Source organism: Vespa crabro, chromosome 4 (assembly GCF_910589235.1).
Source record: "Vespa crabro chromosome 4, iyVesCrab1.2, whole genome shotgun sequence".
Taxonomy (NCBI): Eukaryota; Metazoa; Arthropoda; class Insecta; order Hymenoptera; family Vespidae; genus Vespa; species Vespa crabro.
Window position 1 is genome coordinate 6,898,287 of NC_060958.1, and position 17,500 is coordinate 6,915,786.

A 17,500-nucleotide genomic window follows, 5' to 3' on the forward strand; every position below is an offset into this window, starting at 1 on the left:
AATTGAACGTTTTAATTCAACAGCCCTTTAATATTTCGTTGAAAGTAAAAATATCATTTCGTAGACATTTTTATTTTTTTGTATATGCGATGTGTGTGTATATTTTTTTTTTATCTGCTAAGATTTTTAACGATTAATATTCAAGTAATATTAAATTAAAAAAACGCATTGTCGTTTGAGTTTTCTTTCTTTTTCATCTCGAATAAAAAAAAAAAAAAAAAAAAAAAAGAAAGTAATAATGGATTCCATTTACAGACTGTTACAAAAAGTGTTAAAATAATTGAAGAGAATATGTGAAAAAAATATGTCCATTGGTTTAATAAAATCTGTAAATTGCCAACCGTAAAATATTTACATATACACATGTGGCATGCATACATATGTATGTAGATATCTACATATGTATGTATGTATGTATGTACATACGCGCATAGCTTTCCATATTTAATCCGATTACAGGTGAAAGGACGTGATACTTGTCATGACGCAAACGATAAACCGACGAGCGTAAATATTCTAAACAATATTTTTTAGTCTTTTTTGTTTTCTCTCTCTGTATTTTTTTTTTCTTTTCCTTTTTTTTCTTTTTTTTTTTTTTAATTGTTTTTTCACATTTTTTTCTTTTCAATCCTTTAATGACTTCTAAAATACTTTGACGGACTTAACGAGTGGATCGACACCGGTTGAATTTTTTTGAACCTCTCAATCCCAATTTTTTTTTTCATTCACGATGACCAGAAAGAAAAAGAGCGCCCGAGAAAGAGAGAGAGAGATAAAGAGAGAAAGAGAGAGAGAAGAGGTAGAGAAGGGATTACGGATTTGTTGAAGAAGAGAATGATAAAAGAGGAAGAAGTAGTAAAAGAAGAAAAGAGAAAAAAGATAAAAAGGAAAAAAGAAAACTGTACAGAGAGAGAGAGAGAGAGATAATAAATATTCCAACGTCAAATCCGGATGAAAATATGTTAATTCCGCTCAAAATCAAGATGACTCATGAATACGTATAATTAGAATAGATAAAAATAAATAAATAAAAAAAAATAAAAACTTATGAAAGAGAGAGAGAGAAGGAGAGAGAGAGAGAGAGAGAGAGAGAGAGAGAGAGAGAGAGAGAGAGAAAGAGTAATTTAAAGTCGTCGATTCCTTTTAATAAATGGTCTTGGAGTGAGACAAGACGATACGAGATAGAGTGTGAAAGAGATAGAAATAAATAGAGAGAGAGAGAGAGAGAGAGAGAGAGAGGAAGAGAGAGAGAGAGAGAGGAAGTGGGGTGTAAAGGTGGGGTGTTGCAAAGCCAACGGTGGATCAACTTGTTTCTCGTCGGAAAACTAAGCTCTAACGAGATGCAATTAGTTCGTAAACAGGTCGCTACCTGTCGTAGTCGTAATCGTAGTCGTAGTCGTAGTGGTAGTCGTAGTTGTAGTCGTAGTCGTCGTTTTTCCTTCGTAGAAAATGCAGAGTCGCGGGTTCATTCGCGATCCTCGAACGATCTCGTAAAACTTCGATACTTTATTGTCGTTGTCGTTCTTTACTAATTAACGCGTCATGAAATTTATTTAGAGTTTACTCATTTACGCGAGGAAATTAAAGCTGGTATACTGCATTTGACATATATAATATATATATATATATATATATATATATATATATATATATATTTATATATATATATATATATTTTTTTTTTTCAATTTTTTAATTTTTGATTTCTCATTCCTTATTCTTGAGCTTTATTTTTTTATTTTATTTTATTTTATATCCTTTCATTAAAAAGAAAACAAAAACGCACTTTCTCCATCTCCATTCACATTTATTACGTTTGTCCCGTTTTCTTTTTTCTCTCTTTCCTCTCTGTTTTCATTTTTTTTTCTTTTTGTTTTTAATTATTTACTTGTCTTTATTTTTCTCCATTTCGGATCATTGAAAAAATACAAAGCAGCGTGTTATGTCCGATATTTCCTTTTTTCTTTTTCTCCGCCCATTATTTTTAAATATTTTTTTAATTTTTTATTCTGTATTTCTTTATTTTTTCTTTTATTTTTATTTCATTCTATTTTATTTTAATTTTTTTTCTTTGTTTTTTTTTTTTTTTTTTTTTTTTATTAGAAAACAAAAACGAAAAAATTTCATATCCGAGTTTAATAAGATTACGTGTTTCAACGAAATAACGTCTGGCAAGAGATTCGCGCTAGAAAGAAGTGGATTATAAGGATTTTCTATATTTTTTTATTCACATTTATTTTGTTTGTCTCTTTTTCTTTTCCCTTTCCTTTTTTTTCTCTCTCTCTCTTTCTCTATACGACGTTCAGAAACACTTTTTTTTGGCTTTCTGGTTACAAAGTTAAATGAAAAAGTTCACATGCATACGGGGTAGAAAACCAGCCGGTTAAAAGAGACTCTCGTGCGTTTGAGAAATAGGATATCTACGTGTGAGATATACATTGTCTATGTACATACATATATACATACATATATATATATGTATATATATATGTATATATATATATACATACATATATATATATGTATATATATATGTATATATATATATATATATATATACATATATATACATATACACGTGCACATATATAGATGTATTTATGCATGTGTTTATATGTAAAAAAAAAAGAAAAATTTTATAGCATATAATAATAATAATAATAATAATAATAATAATAATAATAATAATAATTTTTCTAATCCAGTCACGAATATTTCGACTCGAATTGGAGATTTTTAATATTATAAATAGAATACAAATGAACTTTCATTTCCAATTCATAGATGGATGTATAGAGATATTACACGAAATGTACGACGTAAATCTTAAAATTTTCTTGACAAAAATATGAATGAAATTTTTCGATCTTTTTTTTATCTTTTTATTGCCTTTTTTCTTTAGGTCATATCATATAAGATTATACCATGTCCATATCAATATGTGTTACAGCAGATACATATTTATAAATCTATATCACTCTAGGGAATATATACGATAACGAAGGAGATACTTCTAATATATTTTTTCTTTCTTCTTTATAGCCAATTATTCTAAATCCAACTTGATGAAACGTTACAAGAAATTGTTATCTAGTATTTTGTCCGAAATTATCTATGTGATTTAGCGTTTTGCTTGATACAATTTTTTTCATACAATTATAATATTGAGATGGAATAATATATTTATTCCATCGTTTATTCAAACATTAATAATATATTTTTATTAATATATTTTTCTCCTCTTCTCTCTCTCTCTCTCTCTCTCTCTCTCTCTCTCTCTCTCTCTCTCTCTCTCCCTCTCTCACTCATATTTCAAAAGATCGTGCGTGAATTTTCATCGGTTTATTCTGAGGATAATATAGGTTGAATAAAAAAAAGAAAAATTTCTAGATAATTTTAAAAATAAATTACACTTTTTCTTTTACTTTTTAGTATAGTAAAGCTTGCAGTTAAACCTGTAATTTGACGAGCGATTCTCGTCAGAGTTTCACAATTTACAAAAAAAAAAAAAAAAAAAATAAAAAAAAGATGAAGGAAGGAGTAAAAAAGAAAAAAATTGTTTAAAAAATCTCGAAAGTGAGTAATTCATTTTTAAAATCGCCTAATAATTTTGAACCCATCCTGTGGGCTATATATATATATATATATCTTTTTTTCTCGTAATTGTTTAAAAAAAAAAATAAAATAACACTCTCGTTCCCAACGAATTATTATAATAATGTCGTACCTTTTTTATACTCGAAAAAGCTACATAATGATATTCACGATGGATTATTATATTAACGATGATATATTTTTCCTTATCAAAAAAAAAAAAAAAGAAAAAGAAAAAATAAAAGGAAAAATAAAAAGAAAATGAGAGAGAAAAATACTCTCTCATTTTCGATGAATTATTATACGAAATTTGTTTGTTCTTTTATTCGTGAAAAAGATCGTATATGATTTTCACAGGATCACCGTGGTAATATTTATGTGGGCTGTCTCATTTGTATCTTTTTCTAACGTCTAATCCCATAAGAGTGTGGTGAGAGTGATCCCTCGAGAGAGAGAGAGAGAAAGAAAAAAGAAAGAGAGAGAGAGAAACAGAGAGAGAGAGAGAGAGAGAGAGAGAGAGAGAGCCAAGACGCTTTTATACCAAAATTACATTTACCTCTATCATTCTGGAGAGAAATTCGCGTTCGCGTCAGTTATTTCTCAAAGTAATTTTCATGACGTTATTCGGGTCAAAGGACGTATTTCGTGTCGACACACCGAGCATCGTGTAGACGATAGTAATCGACGTTCCTGCAACGCTTGGAAGATACAACGCGTTGGCATTAGACGAGATACGAGTACACACGTATACGTACACACACAAATGTATATATTTTTATATATATATATATATATATATATAAAGTTTCGTTTTACGTTTTTACAAAAAATAGAAGAGATGCTGTTCATGTCGAGAAAAAGCGTTGTTGCTTTCAACAAGCTTTAATCAGAGTCTTTTCCATATAGCCTCATAACATCCCTAAAACACCATTAGAATTTCTCGAGAAAACTCTTGCTCGAACTGTGTGTGTGTGTGTATATGCATGATACGATACATATATATGCGATGTATATATACGTCCAAAGTAGAGATAGAGGAAAAGAGATAGAGGAATAGAGAGGAAGAGAGAGAGAGAGAGAGAGAGAGAGAGAGAGAGAGAGAGTTTACTATGTTAGGAATTTCAGTTGGAATCCTATATCGTCGCGTTCTCTCCTATTTATCGGGATTCCTTCCTGATTCCTCCATAGATTTCGTTAATGTTAGAATCTGTGCGTACTCGTATCCTAATACGTAGATTGTAAATCTAATGTTAGTCTTTCGATATGAAATCGAGATAATATTAAGATAATGATAAAATTATAGATATATTTAATTCGTTCATTAAAAATTTCGAAGGTATAATTTGAAATTTTGTTGCAGTGCGTATTTGTTTGTTTGTTTGTTTGTTTGTTTGTTTGTTTGTTTGTATGTGTGCGTGTGTGCAAAATACAATTCGAAAATATCATCGCATATATTTACAAATATTTTATCCTCTGTTATTATACTCCATGAATATTCTATTTCATATATAATTTCATTCCTGCCTTCCTTCTTATTCTTTCGCAAAGTATAAACATTTTCTCAAATGAAATTAGCTTGATTAAATAAAAGGAGAGGGGTGGGGGAAATACGAGAAATGAAGAAACAAGAATTTATCATTTAATTAAAATTAAAATCACTCATGCATTTAGCACCTTTGTAATTTAATTCGTAATTATATTTCCATTGATGTGTATATAAGTATAATATTTGAAATTATTAAAGCTGTTTTACATCATTCGTGAATATTCTACGTGAGAATGAAAAAATTTATTGCTCTTTTTCCATCCCTCTCCAATCCGCCTCTAGATATTTTACTAATAATTTTAGTAATAATTTATCGTTTTTTGAATTTTTCAAAAGTTCCTAAGATTTTGTAGTTTCGTAATCGCAAAAAAAGAAAAGAAGAAAATAGAAAGAGAAATTAGTCTAAGAAAGTCTAGGAAAGAGAAGTGATTGATTTTGAAAATCATCTGGAAACATTCAGTCCGACCCCCTAGAGAATTTTAACCGACCCCCTAGAGACTTTTAGCTCACTCCATGTTTCTGACAAATTTTAGTCTATCTCTAGGGAATATCATAACCCACCGCTAGACACCCTTTTAACCCACTCGTTTACTTCTTAAAAATCGTTTCTTTTTTCTTTTTGTTATTTTTTTTTTTTTTTGTAATAAAAAGTATATGCACATACATATGATTGAAAATAATTACAATATTTCTGATATCGATGACAAGTACTAGTAAATTAATTGATTTATTAACAACTGTTCTATCTGCTCTTGAGGCTCGTTAGAATTTCTCTATATAAATAAATCCTATCTAAATCGTACTTTCACATAGAGAAGTTCGGTTATGTTATCTCGTTGAGAAATTCGAAACACCTTTGGTATTATTAAAGGAGAGAGAAAAAGAAAAAGAGAAAAACAGAGAAAGAGAGAGAGAGAGAGATCCAATTAACAGTATCCACTAATTAACCGTTGTCAACATCCCCGATGAACCTTTTTGCATAAATGGCTCATCCCTTTTTTTACGCTCGTACAAGCTTTATTTTTCTCTGTAATTTTTTCCCTCTCTCTTTTTCTCTCTCTCTCTCTCTCTCTCTCTCTCTCTCTCTCTCTTTATCTCTTTTTCTTTTTCTAACATATACACACGTTGATGTTATTTTTTGTGTCTCGTACGCTCTTTTGTCAATAACGACAAAGAAAAGATTGGAAAAGAAAAAGTATTTCACGTCATTTAACGATCGTAAAATTCATAATTACGTATATGCATTGTGCAATGAAACGCTAAGAGTATTATTTTGTTCTTTTTCTTTTTTATTTTGTTCTCGTTTTTCGTTCTTATTTCTTTTTCTTTTTTTTTTTTCCTTTTATTTTCTTTTCATTTCTTATTTTTTGCCCATCTGCACTCGTCAGACGTATAATAGGAAGAAAGAGATACATACATACATACAACGATTTCTAAAACGACACTACGAAAATCGATATGTCACATTTTAAGACACCCTGTATATATGCATACGCATGTACGTGCTTACGTATACACAGGTTCAATGATTTTTTTGGGGGATGTCTTTAAAATGAGATTAAAAATCTTTCGGCGAAATATTTTTTTATAGTCGAAATGAAATTTTCAAATTGTTTATCTTTCCTATTTTGTTTATCCTCCTTCGTTCTACCATCTCTTTTATATTGCCATTTTCTTGTATATTTCGATCGAAAATTGCAATATAACTCGGAGAGAGAGAGAGAGAGAGAGAGAGAGAGAGAGAGAGAGAGAGGGAGAGAGAGAGGAAAAACAAGAAAAAAGTAGTAAAATCGTACGAAAGAGTGATCGAATCATCGGGGTACATTGGAAATGTGGATATGAAAAAATAAAAGGAAGAAAAAGGAAAAATGAAAAATGAAAAAGACAAAAAGAAAAAAAAAAGAACCGTGTACGTAACGAACGTACGAAATTGAACGTACGAAAACAATGGGGAAATTTGAAAAAGCGCAAAATGAAAAAATGCGAAAGTGTTAGTAGTAGAGAGAGAGAGAGAGAGAGAGAGAGAGAGAAAGAGAGAGAAAGAGAGAGAAAGAGAAAGAGAGAAATGGAGAATATGAGGAATAGGAGAGGATATAGGAAAATTGTGATTGGTCCTTTTCTAAAAGCTTACAACGTTCATGATCGAGTCTCTTCCTCCTCCTCCTCCTCCTCCTCCTCCTCCTCCTCCTCCTCCTCCTCCTCCTCCTCCTCCTCTTCCTCCTCCTCCTCCTCTTCCTCCTCCTCTTCCTCCTCCTCTTCCTCCTCCTTTTCTTCTTTCCACTTTCCTATTTTCCTCCCTTCGTTAAACAATATTACGGATATGAAATGTACTTGGTTAGGTTATTACGTGGAAAAATAAAAATAATATTGGTAAATGTGTTAGGATATTTCACGAAGCAATTTCACCATTTTCGATAGAAACCGGACATTTTATTCTCTTGGCAAATATACTTGATACATATGTATCTACATAGATAGCATATATACGTACATACATACGTATATACATCGTTTCATTGCAAATCGCATTTATTATCGTTCTCCTGAAGGAAGAAAAATCGTTCCGATAAAATAAATACATATGGCTCGGTTATTTTTATTTATTTGTTTCGCGGGCATTTTGGGAGAGGTCAATACTTTTAAATATTGCATTTGATATATTAAATAAATACTCAGTATTTAGAGTAAAATATGATGACGTATAATATAAATGACATTTAATTATTTGCCTGTGTTGTATTTATTATCAACAAAATATTTCTACATACTGACTTTATTATTTAATAAAAAAAAAAAAAAAAAAAAAAAAAAAACAAACAAACAAACAAAGAAAAAAGAAAGAGAGAAAAAACAAAATAAAACAAAGAAAGATATGTAAGTATTTACAAATCTGAAAGATTATTCCCGAATTATTTTAAAAATCGACAATTCTTTTTTCAGACACTTTCGGATAAATTTATCTCTGTCAAACGTGAAATTACGAATTAAAAATTTTAAATTACGTGACTATAATTACGAGGAAGATAAATTTATTCTCGAGAAGATTCAGTAGTACTTTTTATAAAATAAATTCAGAAGAAAGATGTCAATCGTCTTTGTCCCATCGAAAGAGCTTTTGATTTATCTTAATTTAAACAATACTTGATACATACACACACGCACACGTATATATATATAATATATACACAGAGTTTTCGCTGTGATGCTACAATATCTAGTTAATTTAAATAAAAGAAGAAGTTTACGTTAAAAGAATAAAATATTCATCGTTATAGTCTCCTCTTAAAAAGCTCCGACGATTGACCAAAGAGCAAAGAAACGAGGTCGTCGACGACGACGAGAAAGTCCTTGTTGAATCTCACGAGAAAGGGAGAGAAAGAGAAAGAAAGAAAGAGAGAGAGAGAGAGAGAGAGAGAGAGAGAGAGACCAATGTAGAAAAGGTAGAAGAGGAAGTGTACGGAGGATGGTAGGTGGTAGGGTTTGTGACGGGGTTGGGCCGCAGGAAAGGGTAGTTTTCTCCCTACTTTCGCCATTAGTTTTTCCCTCGATAGACCCTGTACGCGAATGGAATAACCGAGTTGGTGACTACTACTGTTGTTACTCTTGCTATTGCTATTGCTGGTTACTATAGTCTTCGGTTAAACACACACACACACATAGACATACACACGCATACACATAGACATACACACGCATACTTTTATAAACGATAATTAAATTGGATGAGGACTCTTGATGGCCACTTTTTACTCTTGGTATATAGAAAAGTTTGCGCATTAAAAGCTCACGAGCGCTAGGATAAAAATTGTCAATCTTTTCATTTCTTTTCTTTTCTTTTCTTTTCTTTTCTTTTTTCTTTTCCTTCTTTATTTTTTTTCTTTTTTTTTTTCAATCTAATTTTTCCTTTTCTTTTTCTTTTGTTTTCTTCTTTTTATTTCTTTTCTTTTTTCTGTTTACGAGTCGCGACATGTTTTCTTAATTGCAAATGAAATTCTTTTTCTTTCTTTCTTTCTTTCTTTCTTTCTTTTTTTTTCTTTTTTTTTTTTTCTTGCAATTTTGTAATTAATATCAATAGATAAAGAAGCGTCGATCGACAAAGTTCGTCTTATCACACGATCATTAGAATATTTTATTTATTTATAGAATTTATCTGATCGATTTATAGTTGTATCAATTGATCAAAGTTAATAAAAAAATAAATAAAAAAATAAACTTTCGATAGAAAATAAATCCTATCCAATTGCCGGGGAAAAAAGTTGTTTGTATTCGGGATAAGCTTCGCTTGGTTTTAGAAATTACGAAAGTTTTCTTTGATTCTCTTCGATCATCGGTCAAAATTATTATTCAACTCGCGTAAAAACGTTGAAATAAAAAAGAGAAAGAAAGAAAGAAAGAATGAAAGTAATGTACGAAAAGTCACTAGGGAAAAGTCGAATGCAAACGCGTAAAACCAGTAGAAGGGGAAAAAGGGGGAGGTATGCCGCGTGCGCATTTTTTCGAGAGAGCAAATTTTTCTTTTCCTTTCCTTTTGTTTCGCGAACGATTAGTTTTTTCATCGTTTCGTTATTCCTTTCTTTTCTTTTTTTTTCTTTTTCTTCTCATTTTCGTCTTACGATGGCAAATATAACGCACGAGAGAACTTTCGAATTCGTTTTGTGCACATTGACACACTTTTTTCTTTTTTCTTTCGCGTAAGTGAAAAATTAAAAAAAAAAAAAGAAAAAGAAAAGAGGATAAAAAAAAAGAAGAGAAAAAAGAAAATTAGTTTGTTTACGTAACTCTTGCAACTAGATAGGTAGGTTATCGTCGTCGTCGTAACAAGTTATGCAATGAAGTAATATTTTTCCTTTTTTTTTTTTTTTTTTTTTCTTGAATTTTTTTCGATTACAATCAGACTACTTTTCCATAATCATTTGTGTTTCGATCGTGTGGCTCGGTGATGCTCGCAGAAAAAAAGAAAATGGAAAAGCTTTGGCAATGGATCAAAGTTTATGATTACTTATTTGGTAGGAATGGGAGATCAAATTCCCTAGATGCCATGTCCAGTTCTCATTTAGGATTTAAACATTGTGTACGATTGGATAGTCTATATGGACTGATAGTTATTTCTCTCTTTCTCTCTCTTTCTCTCTCTCGAGACTAGAACTAAATTCATTTTAATCGATCATTAATGCAAAGGATCGGTTCGATTGTCCGTTCGTGATCAATGTCTTGCCATCGCAGCATATTCGCACGTATATCCCTATCGTTATATGCCAATATAGGAACTATCCGATCGATCACACTCGATCTACGTCGACCATGACCTACATACTCGAATTTCCATAAAATCGATGATAAGCTTTAAGCTTTTTCAACAAAGTGCATTGTTAGTCGTGATTGTTATCGACAATGAAATTATTTTCGGACTAATCTAGAAAATGATATCTAGAGATCGAAAGATCGTTGTCTATATTTTTTTTTTCTTCTTTTTTCTTCGATTATTATCACGATTATTCGATAATTCGAATAATTCCAATTCTTTTCTTTCTTTCTTTCCCTCTCTCTCTCTCTCTCTCTCTCTCTCTCTCTTCTCAGACCATTAACATTCTTCTTCCTAGTCCTATTAATGTTTAAATACGGCAAGTAACGATAAGCGAATTCATTTATCATATTCTCGTTACGAAATGTGTCTTCGTAATAGTTTCGAAAGGGATGAGAATGAAAAAAAAAAAGAAAAGAAAAGAAAAAAAAAAGGAAGAAAGATAAAGAGGAATAGAAAAAGTGCGTGCATTTTTACTTATAAACAGGAAAATGTCAGTCATTCATAAAATTCATTATCGCTCGTTAATCATAATATATAGTAAAGTAGAATGGTGGTGGGTCGGTTAGGATAAAACAAACGGGTCGAGATTGCTAACTATAGTTACTGAGAAAATTGGAGCTACCTATATGATGTCGCGCGCCATCATGATTTATGATACCTACACACCGGCTGCTCTAATCTCTCACCGGGTTTTTTTTATACTTCATCTTTTTTTTCCTTTTATTTTTTTTCTTTTTTGTGTTATTTTCTCTTTTTTTTTTTCTTTCTTTTTTCTTTTTTCACATGACTACTTCGCCGATCGAACTAGGGACATCATTTTCTATTTTCCTTTTTTTGTTTTCTTCTTTAATTATTTTTCTTTTGTTTTTGTTTGTTTGTTTACTTTTTTTTTCGTTTTGTTTCTTCTCCATTTTGTTTTCTTTTATTTCTCGTATATCTATCTATATCTATTTCTTTCGATCGTCAGAAAGAATTTGTTCATTGAAGTAATTAACGATTAACGATATGCGACACTCATTAACCCATATATATTTCCTTTCTCCATTTTTTTTTTCTTTTTTTTTTTAATGAAAATGGATTTGATGTCGAACAAGTGAGTTGAATTTTTTTTTTTTTTTTTAAATCAAAACGAGGTGGGGGCTAGGCAAGAAGGATGAAAGGAACGAAAGCGAAAGGAAGATGAGAAAAAAGAAGAAAGAAAAAAAGACCAAAAACAAAAAGAAAACCGTTAACAAAATTGTACAAATAACATTCGTATTGTATTTTCGAATTCAATGGAACGTCGATTCCGAGGACCCTGTGTTGTGTTGTTGTACCGGACAAATTTAATGATTGGCAAACATTTGTAAAACACGAAAGTAGCAAATCGGATCAATCGATACATTTGTACAAACGCATCGGAATAAAACCTCTAATAGGTTTTTTTCTCTTTTTTTTTTTTTTTTGCTGTTACTCCTAACACGAGAAGATGAAATTTTGTGCTTTTGCTATTGTTATTTTACTTGATTCGACCTATCGATTGATTTACTCACAAAAAAATATTTTACGTGTCAAATTATATACAATTTGTTTTCTTTAAATGATGGAAGGTTGACAATGATTCAAAAGTAAAATTTCAATAAGTGATAGGATAAGTAGGATAGTTTAAAAAAAAAAAAAAAAAAAAGAAAAGAAAAAAGAGATATATATATTTAATAGTCGTTTTTCTTTTTCTTTGTTTTTTTTTTTTTTAATTTGTACCTTTTAATCGACTCCATCATATCGATCTCTCTAACACATTAAATATGAATGAAATTTTAATAAGATAGTAAGGCACATATGACGGTTTATTATGTTCCTATTTCTTTTTTAAATTCATGATTATCAATCGACTCCATTGTATCGATCTTTGAAACACTTCAAATGTCAAATTATATACATGCTATGTATGTACACGATTGATTTCAAATAATACAATATAAAATGACTAATATTAATCGCAATGATAATTAATAGTAAAACAAATTGTCAATGTTATCGAAGCAGGATACGATGGATGATTTACATTAAAAAAAAAAAAAAAAAGAAAAAAAAAGAAAAAAAAATAGAAGGAGAGAGAGAGAGAAAGAGATAGAAAGAATGAAGATAAGTTCTATATAGGTTCTAACGGTATCACAAGAGTATAACGATACAATAACCAAAGCAGGTAAACGAAGCGACGGTCTTGTTCTATTATATAGTAGCATGAACGTCTTTGATCGGTCTAGCAATCTATAGATGGATACTACACATAGTCATTTTCCAAAGGGTACTGGAGCCTTTGGACGTAATTGTCGAATTTCATCGACATCGAAGTCAATTCATTGAGTTTACGTGTTTCCTTCTACGTAAGGAACACTACGGTAGCGGAGTTAATATACTGGACAGTGTATTAGATTGTTAGACCGCGTTTCCTTTCAACCGTATTGTACATCATGTCTTCCTTTCAAACAATATCATGGTAGATCGAACCGTTGGCTTCTCGAACGAACGAATTATTATTATTAACCACGTTGAACATGTTATCTTTAATTAATTATGAACAATTAAATGTACATTGTCGAGAGAAAAAAGAAGTAGAAAAAGGAGAAGGACAACAACAGTAACAATAACAACAAACCCGTGTTTATGCGTTATACGCATGAAAAAAATGCGAATTTATTGAAAATTAATAAAACTAATTGGATTTATAAAATGATATTATTATTTTTTCTTTTTTTTTTTTATATTAATTTTGAAACGAAATAGAAACAAATAGTAGACACAGTCTCTCTCTCTCTCTCTCTCTCTCTCTCTCTCTCTCTCTCTCTTAATTTATTGGCCGGTCTATATATTTCTCGAATAGTATCGTTCGACCTCTGTCCTTTGTGTCTGGACGACGAGAAGTGACGGACTCGCAATTACGTCGAACCCGACAGAACAGGACGTCTATTAATATTGTAACTCGATAATCGAAGAATATTCGGAAGGGTTGAATGAAGAGACAATTTAAGAGACGCGGTACAAATTTCAAAGCCCATACGTGATTCCTCGTTGGTACTTTTGTTAAATCATTTTACTACTGCATTAAAGGATCGTTTCATTTTATTTATCATCGGAGCAGAAAGAAAAGATAGTAAATAAATAATTTATTATTTTGAGAACCACTGGACAAACAAGAAATTCTTTCATCATCGATATCAAACGTTAGATCGTATATTATAAACTTGTTTTTCTTTTCCATATATGTTACACATACACACATACACACACAGACAGATAGACAAACACAAACATATCTATCCATTTGTGTATCTATGTGTTTAATATCTACGAGGTATTTTATTTATCTTTTTTTCATTTTTCTTTTCTTTCTTTCTTTTTTTCTTTTTCTTTTTGCGTTTCTCTTTTACTTCTTCGTTCATGCGGCAAAAAAAAATTATTTCTTCTACTCGATATATTTCGATATTATCATTCAATTAAATCGAAGATCGCAAACGTTTCAAAGCTTTCAACGTAATAAAAGTTCCCTTTTGTAATCGCGTAGAAAAGAATTCGAGAGTCCGGTAAGTTGATGGATGAAGACACCTCCTCCTCTTCCTTCCCTCGTCGATCCCCGTCCTAACTCAACTGCCACTACAGTTGCCACGAAATCCAATAACAAGGAACTCTCCTTTTCATGAGATTTTAGAATAGATAGTATGGCTTTTCTATCTTCTTTCTTTCCCCCTCCCCCCTCCTTTTTCTTTCTTTGTCTCTCTCTATCTCTTTCTCTTTCTTTCAACTCACACCCTTCTTTACTCTTCCATCCCTCTTCATCTAAAGTCCCTCTCTTCACTTCTGTTCTAACACCGATCGATCTATTTGCTTATCTCTTATCCATAGAACGAAGAACTTATCGCGCAGTCTGTCATGTTCGAGAATGTACCGAGAACGTATGGATTCCCTCTCTTTCCTCCCTTTCTCTCTTTCTCTCTCTCTCTCTCTCTCTCTTTTCGTTTGGAAAATGTACGCTAGGATTGTCATTATAGTTGGATTAACTCGATGAAAAGATAAATGAAACATGGAATCCTTGAAACGGAAGGAAAATTTGTCGAGAGAGAGGGAGATATATATATATTGTTGTATAAATTTCAAAGCGAACGATTGATATTCAAACAAAACTGATCAACGTATACATGTGTATATATATACATATAATATTGTATTATACATACATATATATATGTATATATGTATAAAATACGGATATAGAAAATCTTTTGTTAAGTTAAGCATTGGCAACATTGGTTGAATTCAATCGAAACTGATCAACGTAGAGACTTGATGTATTATATAGGGGTACTTACGTACATATGTATATATGCGAAATCTTTTGTTAATTTTAAACGTGCGATTTGAAAACATTTCGAGGTAGAAAAGCGCGATATCGATTTGCGGACGATAGTAGGCGTTTTAATGATGAAAATATTTCTTAAATACACGAACGAGACATGATGATGATTATTCATTGATTTTAATATTCAAATCATAAAATAAATCGATTCGTTGTTGGTTTATGTTATTTTTCTCTTTCGATAGAAATTAAATTTTAAAATAACGTGTGAAAATAATACGAGATTATTTCGATCGAACGTACGACACATGCATTATCACCACTACTGCAACATCACCGCGCTGCCATCGCGTTAACCATTAATAGAAATCTTTCTTTCTCGTAAAGATAAATAAAATAAAAAATAATAATAATAATAATAATAATAATAATAATAATAAAAATAAAAATTATCAATTCGTATGATCAGTCGGTTTACTTACGTGAGCCATTATGGCAGGATAATCCTGTGGGTAGAGTAACAATGCACCGACGAGATGAGCGATCGAAAAACAGATTCCGGCGATGCAGGCGTGCCTAAGCCTAATCGGTAATAAGGCATAAGCCATGTAGATGAAAAAGCAGACAGCCCAAGCTGCCGCCAATGGTCCACCGGTACGTAGTTCTTTTGACATTGACAAGAACGATGAAGATGGCATTGATGACGATGTAGGTGACGACAAGGACGGCATAGACGACGACGACGTCGACGACGACGACAATGGCAACGATGACAATGATGACGGCAATGGCAACGACGACGACGACGACGACGATGACGATGACGACGACGTTGATGATGACGATGATGATGACGATGACGACGACGTTTCCCCGATGTTTTCGTCGTCCTCGTAATTTTTCTGTTGTATCTCGTGCAAATAGGCCAAATGAATGTTCAGGGTTACTTGTAAGGCCAACAATGTAACCAATACGGCACCGCTGACGACGGCCAACCAAATCTCGTTCATACCGGGCCTCGAAATGGTTGCGACCAATGCTGAACAACAGAGAAAATGAAACAGAGGAAGGTCGTTTAAAGAGGAAAAATAAAAACGGAAAAGTATAAAAAAAGAAAAATAAATGTTATACGCATTCTCAAAGATCGATCGTATCATATTATAATTATCTTATAGTTATATTATTACGGGATATTTATTATTTTTTTTTTTGCTAATGTATTTATCTCTCTCCTTTTTTTTCTGTTCCTTTTTCTTTTCTTCTTTTTTTTCTTTTTTTTTCTGATGTAAAAAAAAAAGAAGGAAAGAGAAAAAAAAAAGAGAAAGTCGAAGAAAAAAGTAATAGCTCGTCTTACGAAGTTACTTTTCGCAAAAAGATATCTTCGTTATGATACTGTATTTATTTAGCTTCTGTATTCTCTATTTTCTTTTCTTTTTGTTTTTTTTTTTTTTTTTACTTTTTTTCTCTGCTTTATTTCTATTAAAAACTTCTTCATTGTGTAATACCGTATTTATTTAGGAATCTGTTCAATATACTTTTTCTTTTTACATGCTTCCGATCTAAAAAAAAAAAAAAGAAAACAAAAAGACAATAGTTGTTCATCCCCCATGAAGTTCCTTTCTCAAAGGATAGTTTATAAACTTTTTCGTTGTAATGCAGTATTCATTTATGAATCTACTCGATATCTTTTTTTATTTGCTTTTGAAAAAAAAAAAACAAAAGAAGAAGAAGAAGAAGAAAAAAGAAAAAGAATACTTCATCTCGTAAAGTTTGCTTGTTCAAAATATTGTTACAAACTGTTTCGTTATAACACGATATTTATTTACGAATCCATTCGATATTCTTTCTTTTCTTCTTTTTTCTTGTTTTTTTTTTCACTTGCTGTCAATCTAAAAAAAGAAGGAAAAAAACAAAGAGAAAGAGAAAAATAGTTCAACGTGTGAAGCTTCTCTTTCAAACTCTCCTTTCACGATATTTCGACCATTTATTGCTTGATATAAAATTGAACTGTCATAGAATCTAACGCGAAGTATCGATAGAAGGTTACGTCATTATTAATATTGATTAAATATCCGAGAATAATGAAACATTGTAAAATGCGATTACGTGTGAGGATTAAAGAAAGAAAGAAAAAAAGAAAGAAGAAAAAAAGAACGAGAGAGAGAAGAGAAATAAATGATTGGAGTTCATCATGAACGTTTTTTTTTTTTTTTTTTTTTTTTTTTTTTAATGAAACATATATATGTACATATGTAAAATGTTCATATATACCACGTTTTATATGGGTATGTATATATATTTATTTACATAGTTATATATCTCGGATAAATGGATTAATGCTTTTTTAGTATCAATAGAAGTGAGCGTCAGAAAAAGAATTTATGGATTTCCTTAGATAAAGGGAAAACATATTATGCAGTAATCCTCTAAGTGTCGTTACCCGTTACAACATTACAAGAGAATTATTTCGTAATTACTCTGATCGGAGAAAATTCTATTTCGATAATTCTCTTTTTTATGGGGGATATATAAGCACCGGAAACATTGTTACTACTCAAATCTTTGTGAATATATAATATCAATAAAATATATATATATATATATATATATATATATATTTATGCAGATAAATACGTATGCCTTTGCAATTTAGTTAATATGCATTTAGATAATATTGAGATAATATTTGATATTCAATATATTTCACGTGATGTAGTAATCA

General features: G+C 30.9%; 1 protein-coding gene and 1 long non-coding RNA gene across 5 annotated transcripts in view; one reads left to right on the forward strand and one right to left on the reverse strand.

Annotated features, from left to right (window-relative positions):
- LOC124423729 overlaps positions 1-17,500 on the forward strand; it is an 89,558-nt gene that overhangs the window by 42,432 nt on the left and 29,626 nt on the right. The window lies entirely within an intron of this gene.
- LOC124423721 (adenylate cyclase type 6) overlaps positions 1-17,500 on the reverse strand; it is an 80,039-nt gene that overhangs the window by 33,953 nt on the left and 28,586 nt on the right. For all 4 annotated transcript variants that reach the window (XM_046961796.1, XM_046961795.1, XM_046961794.1 and 1 more), the window contains one exon: positions 15,261-15,817. In XM_046961796.1, the coding sequence (XP_046817752.1) occupies positions 15,261-15,817 (557 nt within the window). The remainder of the gene's footprint in view (positions 1-15,260; positions 15,818-17,500) is intronic.